General features: G+C 39.2%; 1 protein-coding gene across 2 annotated transcripts; it reads right to left on the bottom strand.

Moving 5' to 3' along the window:
- Positions 1–5,626: 5,626 nt before the first annotated feature.
- On the bottom strand, positions 5,627–17,781 carry LOC101885127 (uncharacterized). Of its 2 annotated transcripts, none has more exons than XM_021467733.3 (7): positions 17,742–17,781; positions 11,909–12,035; positions 11,733–11,826; positions 11,530–11,660; positions 8,899–9,041; positions 7,606–7,803; positions 5,627–5,882 (listed from the first exon to the last, which is right to left on the bottom strand). In XM_021467733.3, exons 1-7 carry the CDS (start codon positions 17,750–17,752, stop codon positions 5,774–5,776), a joined length of 813 nt encoding a protein of 270 aa, XP_021323408.1. In that variant the 5' UTR covers positions 17,753–17,781; the 3' UTR covers positions 5,627–5,773. The 2 variants fall into 2 exon arrangements, with proteins under 2 accessions (XP_021323408.1, XP_021323407.2); XM_021467732.3 differs by having other exon boundaries at positions 11,530–11,657.
- Between the last annotated feature and the right edge of the window lie 1,636 nt (positions 17,782–19,417).

Raw genomic sequence — 19,417 nt, 5'->3', positions numbered from 1 at the left:
TATTATTTAAATGTTCTCTGAAGGAAGCATAATGACTTTAGGGCTTTTACATATAAATCTGTAGATATATAGATTGAAAACTGTAGACTATTACTGTGCTGATGTTTGGTATCTTAGTAGGTGATTTATACATTTGAAAATATTTACATGGTGGCACGGTGGCTCAGTGGTTAGCACTGTCATCTCACAGCAAGATGTTCACTGGTTCGAGTCCCGGCTGGGCCAGTTGGTATTTTAGTTTGGAGTTTGCATGTTCTCCCCTTGTTGGCATGGGTTTCCTCCAGGTGCTCTGGCTTCTATGCGCTATAGGTGAATTAGATCAACTAAACTGGCCGTAGTATATGAGTGTGGAAGTGTATGGCTGTTTTCCAGTACTGGGTTGTAGCTGGAAGGGCATCCGCTGCGTAAAACATGTGTTTGAATAGTTGGTGGTTCATTTCACTGTGGTGACCCCTGATAAATAAGGGACTAAGTTGAAGGATAATGATTGAGACATATTATGAAGTTTCACAAACTAATTTCGAGAGGAGCACGTGATATGATTGACTGCAGCTGGCCACTCATCTACACTCATTAGCTAGCCAATCAGATTCATCCAAACTCACTATAAGTAACCTAGCTAAGAACTAGTCCCTTATCTTCGTTTTCCCGAAGAAACCCCCCATCCACCCCTTCTCCTCCTTTCCTCTTTTGCCAAGGGGAGCTCTCGAGAACACCTGACCTCGTACTCCCCTCACATGCTTTATGGACCTGGCGGGAGCCCTGGGCTCAACTATCTCCGAGCTCAGGGTTCTCTCCCGGGACAGCATGCCAAACCTGCTAACTTGCTAACAAGTTGTCAAACAGTATCGAAGTGTGAACTCTTGAAATTATGTTCTGTGTTAGGCGTATGTGGTTTTTCTCTCTTAATAAAAAAAACACATACAGGAAACGCAGAACATAATCAGCAATAGAACAGAAATAGAATAAGTCTGTGGTAATCAGAATAATAAACAGTAATGGCAATTTGAATAATTTTGATATTTTAAATAGCATTTAGCATCCATAGTCATAAAAAAAATTAAATAAAATAAATGCTGAAAATAATAATACTAAACTTGGATGATGATAAAAGTAATATTCTATGATGTTGGTAACTGTGATTTTTGTTATAATCTTGTTAATTGTGTTAATTATGTCATCTGTGCTGGCTAGCAGTTACATTTACAACAGTAACAAAATGTGTACAGTACATAAGGGTTATATTGGGATTTAAACCTTAGAAACATCTGTTATAGTGTAAACCTAATGTGTATTATAATTATAATTATATATATATATATATATATATATATATATATATATATATATATATATATATATATATATATATATATATATATATAATTTATATATAATTATAATATAAAGAGATTTATCTAAAAGATATATTTACCCCAAAATGTAGAATATAAAATGTACTTCTGTTACTCACTTGAGAAAACCTCATTGTATCGTTAGATATTAAAGAGAGGGTTCACCAAAAAAATGACGTTTCTGTTACAATTTACTTAGCCTTGATGGAAACCTTTACGAATACCTCACGGAGATATTTAGAAAAAGGTTGAAAGCCTGTATCCATTGACTTCCATGGAAAAAATCAATACTATGAAAGTCGATGGGTACAGGTTTTCAGCTTTCTTTAAAATATCTTATTTTTTGTTTAACAAGTCTTGAACCTCATGAGGGTGAGTAGTTAAGTAAATAAAATTAGTTTTGGGGTGAACTGTCCCTTTAATTTTGTTTTACCTGTACACTACCTGACAAAAGTTTTGTCACCTATTCAAGTTTTAGGAACAACAAGTAATAACTCAACTTCTAGTTGATCATTTGGTATCAGAAGTGGCTTACATGAAAGGCTAAGGCCTCTAGATTACACTTATTTTACCAAATAAATTATGACCAAGCCTTGATTTCTAATTATTTACTTAGGACAATGAGGTCTGATGTTGCTTAGACAAAAGTCTTGTCACTTAACAGAAATAATGTCTAGTATAGAATATAAAGTCATGCTGCAGTGGAAACAGAATGAATATTGTGTATGACTACCATGAGCTTGGAGGACTGCATCCATACATCTCTGCAATGACTCTAATATCTTATTAATAAAGTCATCTGGAATGACGAAGAAGGCATTCTTGCAGGACTCCCAGAGTTCATCAAGATTCTTTGGATGCATTTTCAATGCCTCCAACTCCATCTTACCCCAGGCATGCTCAGTAATGTTCATATTTGGTGACTGGGCTGGCTAATCCTTGAGCACTTTGATCTTCTTTGCTTTCAGGAAGTTTGATGTGGAGGCTGAAGTATAAGAAGGAGCGCTATCCTGCTGAAGAATTTGCCCTCTCCTGTGGTTTGTAATGTAATGGGCAGCACAAATGTCTTGATACCTCAGGCTCCATAATGAATGTAACCCCAAACCCTTTCTCCTTAACCAAACTTGACTGATTTCTGTGAGAATCTTGGCTCCATGCTGGTTCCAATAGGTCTTCTGCAGGATTTGTGATGATTGGGATGCAGATCAACAGATGATTCGTCAGAAAAATCCACATTATGCCACTTTTCCAAATGAAGTTATTATTTGTTGATCTTACAACTGAGAATGACGACAAGACTTTTGTCAGGTAGTATACGTGTTTTTGACTCACAAACTTTCATTTTAGGAATTGCCAAGGACCACAGGTTCAAATAAAACATCTGTAATGTCACTTACATCTTGGATGACCTGAGAATGAGAACATTGGTGTGAACCATCCTTGACAAGGCTGAATAGTTCCTACATGACCATGATCAGAGTTCAGATGCCTCAGTTCTCACAAGTCTCTAGGAAATGAATCGCTCCGCTAACACGCTCTGACATCATCAGTTTTATCTCCTGCTAATCACAGTGTCACATGACTGTATCTGATTTAATCTCCTTGCTCTTTCTTAACACCGTGTCAGGCGGGCATCAAGCGATGCCACCCAAGAATGGACTCATCTGTCAAAACAGTCCTCAGGACAAAGTGTGAACTTGATGAAACCCAGGGCTGACTGCGCATTGAGCAACCAAACAGCCCAAATTACAGGCAAGACATGCAACCGACCTCAATACAACAGAAGTGATGTGTGTGAGCCTCTTACGCTTTTCTAACAGTCTAGTTTGCCATTAGCTTTGGGTGTAGTTAGTTGTAATAAAACTAAATACTGTAATTAAACCACTGTTTAGCTAAAAAGTATAGTAGGGGGTCCACATTTAATAATAATAATTTAATTAGTGACTTATACTTGTATATTGTTACCTTGTGTATTGTTCAAATTAAATACCCTTACGTTATGTTGGGGGCTGTTTTTGCCCCATTGACTTCCATTATAACAGTATTTTTTTTTATTGCAAACTGTGACACCAAATAATCATGCATTCTATATTTTCTATAGAGGTAGCATCCCAGATAGCAGGTAGTAATCGGCTGAGCTCGGCTGCCCTTCGGCGCCTTCGGCTCCGACTCGGCATCGGTGAGTGTTATCCGGGCCGAGTGCGGCCCGCAGCTCGCTCGCGCACATGCGTTTATGATGCGGCTGTAAAGCACTGACCCGATTCCAGTCAACCATATCCGGCCCGAGTCTGTCTGTAGAGTCCGGGCCGCCTCTGGCAAGGACTCGGCTGATGGCAATCAATTAAATTCTTATTTTATCTAGTAATTTGTTAGCTCCACGTTTAATCATAATTTGAGAAAATATTCATGGTACGACAGCAACAAAATAATAACAATATTTTGTGTGGATGGTTGCAATGTTTAGACGCAAACAAAACAATTTTATTTATAAATGGATTATACATATCATCTAGAGAAAAGCGTGTAAAATGCGCTTATTTTCGAGATAGCACGCTTCTGTGCCGACTGTTTTTTTTTTAAAGCAGAAGTTGGTTTCATAGGAAACACATGCGTGAGTAAACTCCTGATCCAAACTCCAATCCAGACGGTGGCAGTAATGCTCCAAAAAGCTGGTTGCCAACCGCCATGAAGATCACAAGAAGAAAAAGAAGTTTGTTTGGTTTTTCAAAACTTTCCCGTGGATTTATTTGTCATGTATACAGTTGATCTACAGTTGGCACCATTATCGATTCAGATAGGCCTGTGCAAAAAAGTTTCTGTTTTGATATGGAATTCTGTGGAGCGTAAATACACTTACTATGCTTACTATGTTCTGCGAGCTGATGGGCTTATTTAGATTTTTTTTAAAGTCATATCAAGGTGTGCACAAACACACACACCATATTCCTTATAACTTTATATTATAATAATTTGTTACATTTATATAGCGCTTTTCAGGACATTCAAAGCACTTTACACATTGGGGGGAATATCCTCATCCCCCACCAATGTGCAGCATCCACCTGGATGAATCAAATTGTGCCAGACCATACACCAGCTGATTTGTGGAGAGGAGACAGACTGATGAAGCCAATAATGATATAAAAGCAAAAAACTAAGCTTTTTTTACACTGCAACTAATGATCAACAGCAAAAAAAAAAAAAAAAAAAAACCTCTTCCCAACAGGAAAAGTCAGCAACAATCAAGAATGCTTGATTAAATAGTCATGGCATTGCAATAAAAAGTCATTACAATGTAAGTCAATAGGACGAAAACAGCCCCGAACATAACAAAAGGGAAGTCAATCTGATGAGTCTCGATTTCTGCTACGACATTCGGATGGTCGGGTCAGAATTTGGCGTCAACAACATGAAAGCATGGATCCATCATGCCTTGTATCAACGGTTCAGGCTGGTGGTGGTGGTGTAATGGTGTGGGGGATATTTTCTTGGCACACTTTGGGCCCATTAGTACCAACTGAGAATTGTGTCTTTGTTGCTCACCATGTCTATCCCTTTATGACCACAGTGTGCCCATCTTCTGATGGCTACTTGCAGCAGGATAATGCACCATGTCATAAAGCTCGAATCATCTCAGACTGATTTCTTGAACATGACAATGAGTTCACTGTACTCTAATGGCCTCCACAGTCACCAGTTCCACAATCCAATAGAGTACCTATGGGATGTGGTGGAACAGGAGATTCGCATCATGGATGTGCAGCCAACAAAAACTGTGTGATGCTATCATGTCAATATGGACTAAAATCTCTGAGGAATATTTCCACGAATGATTAAAGCAGTTCTGAAGGCAAAAGGGGGTCCAACCTGGTACTAGTAAGGTGTACCTAATAAAGTGGCCGGTGAGTGTAAATAAATAATAAAAAAAATAAAATAAATATATATATATATATATATATATATATATATATATATATATACATTTTATTTTTGATGCATATGTTGTTAATGTTTAAATGCTAATTGATTTAAACTCAACTAAAAAGACCAATTTCACTCAATTTCAAAGGATTAAGAGTTTAATTTCTATTGTCTGTGCATTGGTATTAATGTGGATTTTTAGTATTGTCTCATGTAATTAGTTTACTTTTGACAAGTAGTAAACAAGCTACTTTTCAGATAAAGTCATTAGAAAAGTACAGTTTAATGTTGTAATTAGTAATGAATTACTTTTTTGAAGTCATTTATTTTTAGCAGACGAAATGCGAAAGCCGGGTACAAAAATAACTTTAATAAATCATAAAAATGTACAGCTCTGAATGCATTTGTTAGGAGTTTTCTACTATATACAAGTGCACTATTGAAGCGTTTTCAGTTCCGTCTGTCAGATCTTGGCTTCAGGCTTTGCTGTTTCGCTGTCAGAGAATTGTACAAAATCTGGACGCCGCAGGTGATGGAGGCACAGAATCTTCTGGTAGCTTTGGGATGCCATCCAGAACTTGGAGATTTGGCAAACAGGAGAACACACTGCAGAAGAAACCACACACACATCTCAAGGTTAGGCTTTAAATGATTCTCTTGGCTTTGAACGCTTGCAATGATCCGTCACATCTTTGGTCAGCTCTAGTAAATTATGATTTCTTCTGGAATTGCTATTAACTCTGGGCTTAATGTGATTTCGGAGACAGATTATGCTCTGTGGCTTTTAATATTAATTAAAGCTGTAATTAGCTGATTAGTTTTAATCAATCCACTTTTTTGACAGCGAGTTATTAAAAGCTCAGCAATGTCCCATATATACCCTTGTGAGAAACAAGTGCACTTTATTGTGCTGAATGTGCACTTAAGATCATAGAAGTTCTTTTATTTAAGAACTGGCAGATAATATACTTGAATAAACAGTACATTTTAGCAATCATTAGTGATGGGTTGTTCATGAACGATTCGTTTATTTGAACGAATCTTCAATATGACTACGAGTCCTCTTAGGAAGTGGTTCGACACAGGAAGTGTCTTTTGAGTCATTCATCACGGAAAGGCAGAAGCCAATCATATGCGTTTAGAGCCGGAAAAAGAATTGATCCGTTCACCTCTCGAGTCCTCTATCGGGTCTGAGTCATTTGTTCATCACGGGCCAATCATATGCGTTTAGAGCCAGAAAAAGAATTGATCCGTTCAACTCTCGAGTCATCGGGTTTGAGTCATTCTGTCACATGATGAACGAACGAACGACTCGAGAATTAGAAGCCTCGAAAGGTGAACTAATTATCATGGCTCCTATCGACTCAGATTGTGTACATTGGTTAAGATTATATGTGACTGTCAGTGTAACGTGAACGAACCACTGACATTTGAAGACATGAAGAGGTGAGCTGAGCAAAGACCAAACAATACATTCATAGACAAAATAGCAGGTAAACATTGAATTATTATTTTCTCCTTCTTATAGTGTTCTATTTATGACTTATTTATCGTGTGATCAACTTTTTGGGCTAGTTGTAAATGTGTTTGGAAGCAATTCGTAACATTTTAATAATATTTTGGCAAATTGAACCAAATGAATCGAAAAAAGATTCATTCATCTCGATGAACGAGACTCAAAGATCCGACTCAGTAAAATGATCCGAACTTTCCATCACTAGCAAACATACTTTGTTTTGTTATACGCTGCATAATTCTGTTTTTCAGCTGAAGAATAGTACATTTATCTATTATTATATGTGGTAGGGATGCACCGATATGGATTTTTTGTCTGATATCGATAACCGATAACCCTTGAGACTTGGATGCCGATAGCTGATATATATATAGGCCGATAATTATAAATATTTCAAAATGTTGTATTTTTACACAGCAAACTTAAAAGATTGAACTGCTCTTATGAACTGAATAGTCTATACTCAAGACAAACAAGCTGTCATATCAAAATCGCAAGGTGTATATATAGACCTATATTCATGATTTCATATAAATCAGCATCCAAAAAAAAAAAAAAGTCCTTTTCTTCATAGCAAATTAACATACAACTGACTGTTGCATAAAAAATAGGTTACAAAGCAAAATGGGATTTAATTAACAAGTTAAAATATATTTTAAATAAGATGAAAATAAAAGAGCACTTCGCACTCATTCAGCTGAACCTGATGAAGCTTATTGTTAAATCAATCGACTGTGACCACAACATAAAGGTATTTTGAAGTACCCTATTTTTCACAACCTGATTCCTCATTATTCCCTCTGTTTCTCTCACCGTGAGCGGTAGTCCTCCAGGAACTGGCAGGGGTTTCGTTTGAGGCTCAGAGATTGTAGCGGCGAGCTCCTCAGCAGGGTCAGCTCGCCCAGAGAGGAAATACTGTTTTCAGACAGGCACAAGTGCTGGATCTCAGGAACCTTTGGCAGCTGACGAAAGGACGTCAAATTGTTCCGGTGAAGATTCAGGATTTTACATCTGTGAGAAATGAACATGCTCGGGTTTGAGTCATTGTAATGTGTCAGTGTTCTACAGGGTTGTCATATACACTGACTTTATTTGGACCAGCGTTTAAATACTTTATTTATTATTATTCAACATAGCAACTCCTAATATGTGACCGTAGACCACAAAACCAGTCATAGGTGTCCATTTTTAAATTTGTAACTCATACATGATCTGAAATCTGAATTAAGCTTTCCATTAATGTATGTTAAAATAATGTATGTCCTATCCTAAAATAATGTTAAAAATAGTACAGTATTTGGCAGATAGATGGTGAGCCATACTGTACCCTTTTTTTGGGTACCCTTTTGAAAGTATACCTAGCAAGACAAAAGGCTACCAAAAGGCGGAGCTAACTGTGCAGCTGAATGCTATTGGTTTATAGAGAAACATCACCAGCATGTACACAAGCAGGAGAGTGAAAACAACGGATCCACCATTTTTAAATCCACAACTGTGAATAACTATTAGAATTTCTGCAATTTAAGGGTTAAAAAAATAGATAAATATTGAGTTAGGTTGTTAAAATGTTTTGCTAGTAATGCAAATTTTGGCATAAATAAAAAGTATATATAATTTTGACCTATGCAGTGTATTTCTGGCTACATAAGTTTTGTCATCCAGGGTCACAAATGAGCTTTTTCTTTACTTTTGTTTAGCAAAACCTGCCATTAAGTTGTAAGAGAAATGTATATATTAACGATTGTGTAATTTCAAAAGTAGAAGAATATGTGCAATACAAATGTAACATTTAATCAGTAGGACGCATATAAAAAACGTGATTAAGGCTGTTTTTAAGGCTGAGTTAGATGCCGATACATAATTAACACTTTCCTTCTTACTGTAAAATAAACGGCTCATATGAGATTACAGTACGCAGCTACAGTTGCACTACATGTATTTTTACACAACCGTACACATAGTGTTACAAAACAACCAATGCAATACAATACAATAGCACAGGCTCAATGGAAAGATCACGTGGGAGTTTGCACAAATCTTCAGCAGTATACACACTACAGTACGAAAGGAGTTTGTGTGTTATAGTGCGGAGGATGTTTTTCCAACCTTGGCAGTCTGACGGAGCTGAGATCTCTCAGTGCGTTCTCCACCAGCTGTAGACACTCCACCCGGATCAGTCTCCTCAGGATGCGGATGAAGTTCTCCAGCTGATACGGATCTCCCAGGTCCTGATAAGACAAGTTCAGCACCTGCAGAGACAGAGCCATGAATCTAGATCCAGCTGCTGTGGTTACTGGCTGATAGATAGCTATTGGGGATGAATAGATAGAACAATAAATAAACGGATGGACAGAAAAATGGATGGAGAGATGGACAAAGAAAGAAAGATGGACTGATGGACAAAAACATATAGATGGATGGATGGATGGACAGATAGAAAGAACAAAGGATGGATGAACAAAGACAGATGATAGACAGATCGTCAACGATGGATGGATGGATGGATGGATGGATGGATGGATGGATGAATAGATGGATAAATATAAAGACAGAGACAGATCCATGAATGCAATACAAGGACAACCAGCTGCTGTGGTTACTGGCTGATAGATAGCTATTAGAGATAAATAGATAGAACAATAAATAGATGGATGGACGGATAGAAAGATAGATGGAACAATGGATGAATAGAGAGATGGGCAAAGAAAGAAAGATGGACTGATGCACAAAAACAAATGGACGGATAGACAGATAGAAAGAATGATGGATGAATGGATGGATGGACAGATGATAGACAGAAAAACAGATGAATGGATGGATGGATAAATATAAAGACACCTGCAGAGACAGATCCATCAATACAATACAAGGTTAAGCAGCTGCTGTGGTTACTGGCTGAGAGATAGCTATTAAAGATGAATGGATATATAAATTGAATAGATGGATGGATAGATAAAACAATAAATAGATGACAGGCATGGGATGATAACCGGTTTCAAGGTATACCATGGTTCGGAAAAGTCAAGGTTTTAAAACCGCAAAAGTTAAGACACACCGCTCCTAAGGTATATGTAAGACAACAGAAGTCAATGATTTATTTGAATTCTTTAGCATGACATGTTTACTGTTCAAAAATATTTTAAATGTTTCCTAAAATAATATATATTGTGTTCAGTGGGGGGTGGGGGGAAGCTTTTGGTTTTTTCCCCAAACATTTAAAAAGAACTTATTTCAGAGCAGTAATCACAATACCCTGATACTTATATCCAAAGTTATCATACCGTCAGAAACTTACACCGACCCATGCCTAATAGATGAATGGACATACAGAAAGATGGACGACTGGACAGAACAAATGATGGATGGAGAGACAGAAATAAAGATGGACTGATGGAGAGACAACTGGACAGATAAAAAGACTGATGGATGGATAAATAAGAATGATGGAGAAATAGAAAGACAACTGGACAGATAAAAAGACTGATGGATGGATAAATAAGAATGATGGAGAAATAGAAAGACAACTGGACAGATAAAAAGACTGATGGATGGATAAATAAGAATGATGGAGAAATAGAAAGACAACTGGACAGATAAAAAGAATGATGGATGGATGAACAAGAATGATGGACTGATAGACAGACAAACAGACAGACAGAAAGAATGATGGTTGGACAAATAGAAAAACAAATAATAGATGGTAAATAGACAAAGATAGACGGAGGGGGCGAGGCAGTGGCGCAGTAGGTAGTGCTGTCGCCTCACAGCAAGAAGGTTGCTGGGTTGCTGGTTCGAACCTTGGCTCAGTTGGCGTTTCTGTGTGGAGTTTGCATGTTCTCCCTGCCTTCGCATGGTTTTCCTCCGGGTGCTCCGGTTTCCCCCACAGTCCAAAGACATGCGGTACAGGTGAATTGGATAGGCTAAATTGCCCGTAGTGTATGAGTGTGTGTGTGAATGTGGGTGTGGATGTTTCCCGGAGATGGGTTGCGGCTGAAAGGGTATCCGCTGCGTAAAAACTTGCTGGATAAGTTGATGGTTCATTCCGCTGTGGCGACCCCAGATTAATAAAGGGACTAAGCCGACAAGAAAATGAATGAATGAGACAGACGGAGGGATGGATAGATAGACTGATATGAAGATGGATGGACAGAATGATGGATAGAGATGCAGATGGATAGACAGAAGGATAGATAGAAGGATGGGCAGACAGGGATGGATAAAGCTAGATAGCTAGAAAGACTATAATAAACAGACAGACAGATCAAAAGACAGACGGATATAGATACATGAATAGACAGACAGACAGAAGGATGGATGGATGGATGGATGGATGGATGGATGGATGGATAGATAGTCTGACAGGTGGACAGACAGATGGCTAGAAAGATGGAGGGATGGAAAGACAATGACAGACAGACAGATCAAAAGATAGACAGAAAAACGGAAAGATGGACAGACAGGTAGAGGGATGGATGGACGGACAGATGGACAAACGGCCAGACAGATAGGATGGATGGTCAATGATAGACCGAAAGACAGATCAAAAGACAGATGGATTGACAGATAAATTAAACAGATGGAAGGGATGGCTGAGTAGATTAATAGAAAGACAGACGAACAGAGAGACGAATAGATGGATGGATAGGTAGACTGGCAGATGGACAGACAAACACGGCTAGACAGATAAAATGAGGGATGGATAGACAATAGGGACTGATAGATAGACAGTTGTCTAACCACACAGTTCTCCCAGTTTTCCTGCAGTCTCTCCTCCCACTTCTGTCCTTCATCTTCTCTCCTCTTCCTCCGGCCTCCTCTGAGCAGGAAATCTCCACTGTGAGCCGACAGCTCGTCTTCTGCAGGCCCTGCTGGAGGAATTCACTGATGTCTGTCCTGTCATCAGACTGTATTACTGCAACACTGTAAAGATGCGCTCTTACCCTCTCTGACTCTGGGACAGGCCAGCTGGTCTCCACGGACATCATGCTCCTCTAACCAGTGCCACGAGGCAAACCTGAACCGGCTGGACGGCAACTGCACAAAACAAACACGAAGACAACATTCACAGTCCATGCAGACAAAACACACAATCGCAGCCATATTGACTTTGACGTACTGGTGTGGCAACGATGCCAGAGTCTGGAGTCAGTTCCACAGAGAACGGAGAGTGTGTGTCGCTTAACTCCGAGTAGTGCGAGTGAGACTTGGGGAAACTTTCACTGCTGGTGTTCACTCCAGAGGAACTGCAGACAAACAGATTCAAGTCAGTCACAAACATTACATGATATCAGATCACAATTCTGGTGCATATGTAATTAATATAGGCAGCATGGTGGCTCAGTGGTTAGCTCTGTCACCTCACAGCAAGAAGGTCACTGGTTTGAGTCCCGGCTGGGCCAGTTGGCAATTCTGTGTGGAGTTTGCATGTTCTCCCCGTGTTGGTGTGGGTTTCCTTTGGGTGTTCCGATTTCCCCCACAGTCTAAACACATGCGCTATAGGTGAACTGGATTATCTAAATTGGCCGTAGTGTACTGAGTGTGTGTGAATTCCAGAGTGTATGGGTGTTTCGCAGTAATGGTTTGCGGCTGGAAGGGCAACTGCTGCATAAAACATATGCTGGAATAATTGGCGGTTCTGTTCGCTGTGGCGAACCCTGACATATAAGGGACTAAGCCGAAGGAAAATTAATGAATGCAATTAAAATGTCTACTCATAACCGTTTTGAAAAACATAATAATGTTTTTAAATAATTGGTTACACTTAAAAACAGAAAAAAGAAACTGCATTATACAAAAATGTGTATTTTATTGTTATTATGTCTGCTTTTGTAAATTATTACAATATATTCACAAGTAAATAACAATGCATCCCTTACAATTTTTACTTTAAAGGTCACCTGTGGTGAAAAATCTACTTTTCAAGCTGTTTGGACAGACGTGTGTAGGTATAGTGTATCCGCTTGTTAAATGTGACGTCACGTGAAGCGGCTTCCGGGTCCAAGCGCTCTATTCAACTGAATGGGGAGACTCATGAAATGGTAATAATAAACGTTTACAAAGCGATTTAATACTTTCGAAAGTCACGATCGCAGTATATATGTCCATGCTTAATATCCGATGGCCAGAAAGTGATAAATTTTTTAAATAAATTGTTAAATTTTTGGTATTTGTTATGCAGCAAGCCCAGAGATTGTTCTGTACACTAAGATTTTATATGAAATTAACTTTAATGTGTGATAGGAATAAAAAGTAATCATAAACGAATGATTTCTCAACTCAAATGAAAGCCAGCTTGGACCCGGAAACAGTATTACATACGTCACAAACACGTCACCACTTAACAAGCGGATTGACTGTCATATTGGGGTGACATACACACACACAGTCCTTTTTTTCAATTTAACAACATAAAAACGGTGGACCAAGTGGAGCGGTTTTCATACCGACCGCAACTTGACGTAGGAGTGCGATTCCCCCCGCCCACCAATATTGATTGACAAGCGCGTCCTCACATATCCTTTGTTTGTTGATTCACGTCCGCCATTTTCAGCGTGAGTCAAAGCGATGTCACTAAAAGAACACCCTTGCTCTATTTTTAGATGTAAGGCTCATTGGGCTCAACACAAGATCAATTTTCTCCACATTATCGGTTTAATTCAGAATTATTGTTTGTACCTTTTAGTAGGTTTGCAAACATGTGTACTTTTCATTGCGTCTACCTTAAACTTCAGCCGGTCGCATCACAGAAGCTCCCTGTGATCTTAACTAGGTGCAGCTGGAAAAGTGCAAGCGCGTTGCCTCATGTGCGCGTCTCTACATTGGAAATAAAATAACAAACTTGCCTGCAGGTCGCACACCAGAAGTGTCTCTTTGCGAGGCGCAGCGCCGTGCATTTTGGAGTTCTGGGCGTGCGTTTCTGTCGGGGTGCACGCGGTGGCCGCCGTCTTGGGCCCCCGTTGTGTTTGCCCTGGTGGAGGCCTGTGTTTGGAGTTCTGGAATGCATGGTGCTGTGTGGCGCGACAATTCGTGACACTTCATGTTTCTGCCGCGCCACTGAGAGTGTCTGGTGTGCCGTGTTGCGGCTTCGAGCGGCGCATCCGGTGCCTCAGTCAAAGTTAATCAAGTGTGTGTGGTTATTAGTCTCGGTGTCTCGACACGTAAAACTAGCACACAGTTAGCTGTAAAACTATACAAAGACACAAATGATTGTGTACCCTCTGCTTGGTCTGTGTCCGAGTCGTACATGTACGGCTGAATGCTGATCCTCTCATGTAGCTTAACTTCTCTCTGTCTGCCTGTCTGTTGCAAACACAGAGCGTGGGAGCTCTTGGCTCAGCCCCCCTTATTACATTGGGCGGGAAGCCGAAATTAATTTTCATGTGAAGCAACACGCCCCTAAAACAGCGAGCTGTGTACACGCCCCAACATGACACTTTTGAACACATTATAATAAAAACATCTGAACAGTGTTTTGAACTGAACCTAAACTGGCACACTCAGAAGAACCATAATATTAACATTAAATCATAAAAAAGGGGTAAACTATGTGCCCTTTAAAGGGAACCTATTATGCCCCTTTTTACAATGTATAATGTAAGTCTCTGATATCCCTAGAGTAAGTATGTGAAGTTACAGCTCAAAATACCCCACAAATAATATTTTGTAACTCTTTGAATCGGCCCCTTTTAGGCTTTAATCCTAAGTGTGACATTTTAGTGACTGTCGCTTTAAATTCAAATGAGATTGTGCTCTTTTCAAAAGAGGGCGAAGCTACACATGCCTATGTGTCAGCATAGTGGCTGATTTAAAAACAAGACTATCGTCCTATGCTAATGAGGGAGAGATTGTCACTAGTGGGCGGGGCTTTCCCCCTCTGATGACATGTAGGTAGGTAGGTTACTTTATTTATACCCGAAGGTAGATTTGGTTTGCAGTCAAGAGTCCTCATCTCACAACAGTGCCACACAAAGGAACTCACAAAGTAACAGCAACAAATGCACATTAAGACATAAAAACGTAAAAATAAAGAATAAATAATCATTTTAAGTGTCCGCCCCCCTCCCCCAAGTAAATGTTTAAAATGATCTAAAATATACAAGTCACCGAAACATCTCTGCTTTAGTCCATGCCTTATTTAAATGTCTAATGGCAATACAAAGGCAGAATGTCAATCAAAGTGTTTCTGCAGACTGCCTTTTATAAAGTGTGGTTATATAAAATAAAATAAATACATTTTACCATTAGAAGCTGGACATAGCTGTTGTCACACAACTGTATTTAAACCCCTCATCAAATTAGTTTTTTCAGAATAGTTTCCCTTTAAACCTAAAAAATATGTATTTACTCTACATCCACTGTTGGAATTTGCAATAGTAGTGAAGAAGATAGTTTTAGTGACTGCCCAAGTAAATTATTAATTTGAAAAATGTAATAGTTTCAATTCATTCACAAATCCAATCCACCGACTCATTCAGTCAATGGTTAGATTGGCTCACATGATTTACTTTGGAAAATTAATAACCATAAAATACCGTATTTGTATACTAACAATATAATATTGTATGCATTATTTGCATCTGCAAATTTTATAGTATGATTAATTTATTTTTGGGTGACCTTAACTTTTGTTAAATCTACAACAATTGCAAAACATACGAGGATGTATTATCATTTTCACTGGAAATAAAAAGTGACATTTTAATGCTAATTTAACCACTAAACTGTGAAACCTTACCATCTGTTCAGAAATCAGACCTTACATTTATTTATTTGCATCTGATTTTTGTAGATGCGAGTATCATTACCTCATTCAGACTCACTAAACAACTTACAAATTATTTCATACTTAATAACACACCACTCATAAGGCTAGTTCACCCAAAGATTAAAATGCACTCAAGAGGTGTACGTTTTTTATTCTGTTGAACACAAAAGAATATATTTTGAAGAATGTTAGAAAACAGACTTCCATAGTCTGAAAATGTACACCATGGAAGTCAATGGTTACCGGTTTCCAACATTTTTAAAGATACTTCTTTTGTATAGAAATTTCGGTTTTGTTGAAATGTCCCTTTAATACTGATGTTACCTTATGTCTAAGCATTTTTACTGTGGAAACACTGGAACAACTGATTAGTTACTTTAACAAAAACGATTAAACTCATTGCCCTAAATGCAACAAGTTGTTTTTTTAGTAAACTGGTTGTCGCTATAAAAAGATACAGCCACAGCTTAATTATTTATTAAATTACCATTAATTATTATTATTTTGGGGTGACGCAGTGGGTAGCATGTTTGCCTCACTGCAAGAAGGTCGCTGGTTCGAGCCTCGGCTGGGTCAGTTGGCATTTCTGTGTGGAGTTTGCATGTTCATGTGGGTTTCCTCCAGGTGCTCCGTTTTCCCCCACAAGTTCGAAAGACATGTGGTACAGGTGAATTGGGTAGGCTAAAGTTGACCGTAGTGTGTGTGTGTGTGTGTGTGTGTGTGTGTGTGTGTGTGTGTGTTTTTGTGACATATCAGGGCACAATTCTGTATAATGACATAGGTTTGACTCAGGTATTACAAAAAGGAGGTGAAATATGAGGGCATTGGTGACGTCCTCATTTCTCAAAATGCTTATAAATCTCACAGAATGAGTTTAATCAGAGTGTAAAGCTGCACACAGTCTCCTGTGATGGTTGGGGTGGGGTGAGGGCAATACAATATACGCTTTAGACAGTATAAAATGAATAGAAACCTATGTAATGTCCCCATTTTTCACAAAAACAAATGTGTGTGAGCGTGTATGTGTATGGATGTTGATGAAAGGGCATCTGCTGCATGAAATATATGCTGGATAAGTTGGCGGTTCATTCTGCTGTGGCGACCCCAGATTAATAAAGGAACTAAGCCAAAAAGAAAATGAATATTATTATTTTATTATCGTCTACCCTACCCCAACACTCATGGTAATGTAACAATAAGTATTATTGTACTACAGCAAGGGTGCCCAAACACAGTCCTGGAGGGCCGGTGTCCTGCTGAGTTAGCTCCAACTTGCTTTAACACACCTGCCTGGAAGTTTCCAGTGTATCTAGTAAGAGCTTGATTAGCTGCTTCAGGTGTGTTTGATTAGGATTGGAGCTTAACTCTCCTGGACACCATCCCTCCAAGACCCTGTTCTACAGTCACAAAAATGATGCTATATTAATGAATATCCACAGCTAAACTTCAACAAGTTAAACATTTTTGTAACTTGCACTGTTAAGGTTGACTTGACTTAATATTTATAAGTACACACATAGTTTATGTACTTAATGATTTACACCAACGGCTTGCTTTTGTTTTTTTAAGTAAAGTCAGCTAATGGCTTAATATCATTGAAGCAGCATGATGCCCTCAAACGCTATAAAAGCACCTTCTCTGACCAAAAGTGCTACCTATGTAGGGCTCTTAGCATGTTTTGAGTCACGGCCTGAGTGTAACGGGAGCTCGCGCGTCCTTACATCCGCTGGGCTGAGGTTCTGGTGTGGATTACCGTGAACTCTGCACCCTAAACCGGATTAAAGTCAGCCACGACACCCGAGCACACCCGCACATCATATCAGAGCACTTTATAAGCCTTTACAATCCACTGATAATGGCTGCTGAGAACGTGCTTGATTTTGTGAAGCTGTTACTTAGGCCGTAAATACACATTATGTTCGCTTAAAATTAATTAAAATATCCTGTAGGCATAGACAAGTTACATGGACGTCAGTTAGCTATATAATGTAACCTACACCCACCTAAATAATACAATATAATACGCCGTAATACGATAATTTACAGGCCAAAGTTCCCCTAAATTGACTCAAAAGTCTGCAGAAAATAATACAGCTTCCAAACACGAATAAAGCAGGCAGGTCAAAAGCGTCATAAATAAAACTCATATTATTAAAATGCATTAGCTATTCAAAGGGTTTCTTACCTCTCGGACATGTCCGTAGGTTGTGACAGATCCCTTTGGCATTTGACATGCAGCAAAGAGGGTTATTTACAAGGAATATAGCGCGGTTTCCCATTGATGATGGATGAAGTGTGTGCTAAAGTGCGACAGGTGAGCGTTCGCTCCGCGCATGCGCACAGGAGCGTCAGTTTCAGTGATCTGCGCAGCGGGGTCAGTCAGGGCAGCAGAGTGTCTAAGGTTGCACTTCTGTGACTTTTGGAAAAAGCAGTAGCCTAGAGCTGTACTATTTCATGTAGTTTCTGTTGTATGTACTTGTTTTAGCTTTATGAGGCTGAACTTCATCTCTCTAATTTACTCTGAATGTTCATAATGGCACTCACAGGGTGGTGTGGTTGAAGTGCATACAAATACAGTAAGAATTCCTCTGCATGATAAATGTCATTGAGCTTATGTCAAAGATGCTGATACTTGTTTTATTGCAGTGTAAACTGATGGCTGGGCGTCACAGTGGTGCAGTGGTTAGCACAATCGCCTCACCGCAAGAAGGTCGCTGGTTTGAGTCTCGGCTGGGTCAGTTGGCATTTCTGTGTGGAGTTTGCATGTTCTCCCTGTCTTCACATGGGTTTCCTCCGGGTTCAAAGACATGCGGTATAGGTGAATTGGGTAAGTTAAAGTTGAGAGGGGTCTGGATGCAGACCTGGTGCAGTGCAATCTGAGTTGCATGCAATGCTTTTTAATGCGCTCACCCAACCCCACCTCTTACCCTACTCGTCACAGTGACATCACTCACTCCATTAAGTGCATTGGGTCTGAAATTGCGTCGCTGAGGGATGCAATCTTAGCTTGCATCGTGAAGGCTGCATCTAGATACTATTGCTAAAGTTTGGTAAGTGTATGTGTGTGAATGAGTGTGTATGGATGTTTCCCAGTGATGAGTTGCAGCTAGAAGCGCATCCACTGTGTAAAACAAATGCTGGATAAGTTGGCGGTTCATTCCGCTGTGGCGACCCCAGGTTAATAAAGAGACTAAGCCAAAAAAATGAAAATAAATGAATGAATGAAGTTGATGGCAAAGTTAGCTCTCCAGACATGTTTTGTGTGCTAAACCATCTTGATTCAAGTCTGCATTTCATAAACCAGGGTTAATAAGCTAAATATGAAATTATGAAATTAAAAATAATTTTAGTTACTTGAAATATGTTGTACCATTACTATACACAGCACGCTTAAAAAGCTTTAACTGAAGAAAATAAGTAATACAGTATACACTCACCGGCCACATTATTAGGTACACATTACTAGTACCGGATTGGAGCCCTTCAGAACTGCCTTAATCCTTCATCGATTCAACAAGGTACTGGAAATATTCCTCAGAGATTTTGGTCCATATTGACATGATAACATCACACAGTTGCTGCAGATTTGTCGGCTGCACATCCATGATGCGAATCTCCCGTTCCACCACATCCACAGGTGCTCTATTGGGTTGAGATCTGGTGATTCATTGTGGAGGCCATTTAAGTACAGTGAACTCATTGTGGCATTGACAAGAAAATATCCCCCACACCATTGCAGCACCACCACCAGCCTGAACCGTTGATACAAGACAGGACGGATCCATTCTTTCATGTTGTTGACACCAAATTCTGATTTCACCCCGAGTGGTCTCCTGCTGTAGCCCATCTGCCTCAAGGTTG

The sequence above is a fragment of the Danio rerio genome, chromosome 18 (assembly GCF_049306965.1).
Source record: "Danio rerio strain Tuebingen ecotype United States chromosome 18, GRCz12tu, whole genome shotgun sequence".
NCBI classification, from domain to species: Eukaryota; Metazoa; Chordata; class Actinopteri; order Cypriniformes; family Danionidae; genus Danio; species Danio rerio.
This window is presented reverse-complemented; position numbering and strand designations above follow the sequence as displayed.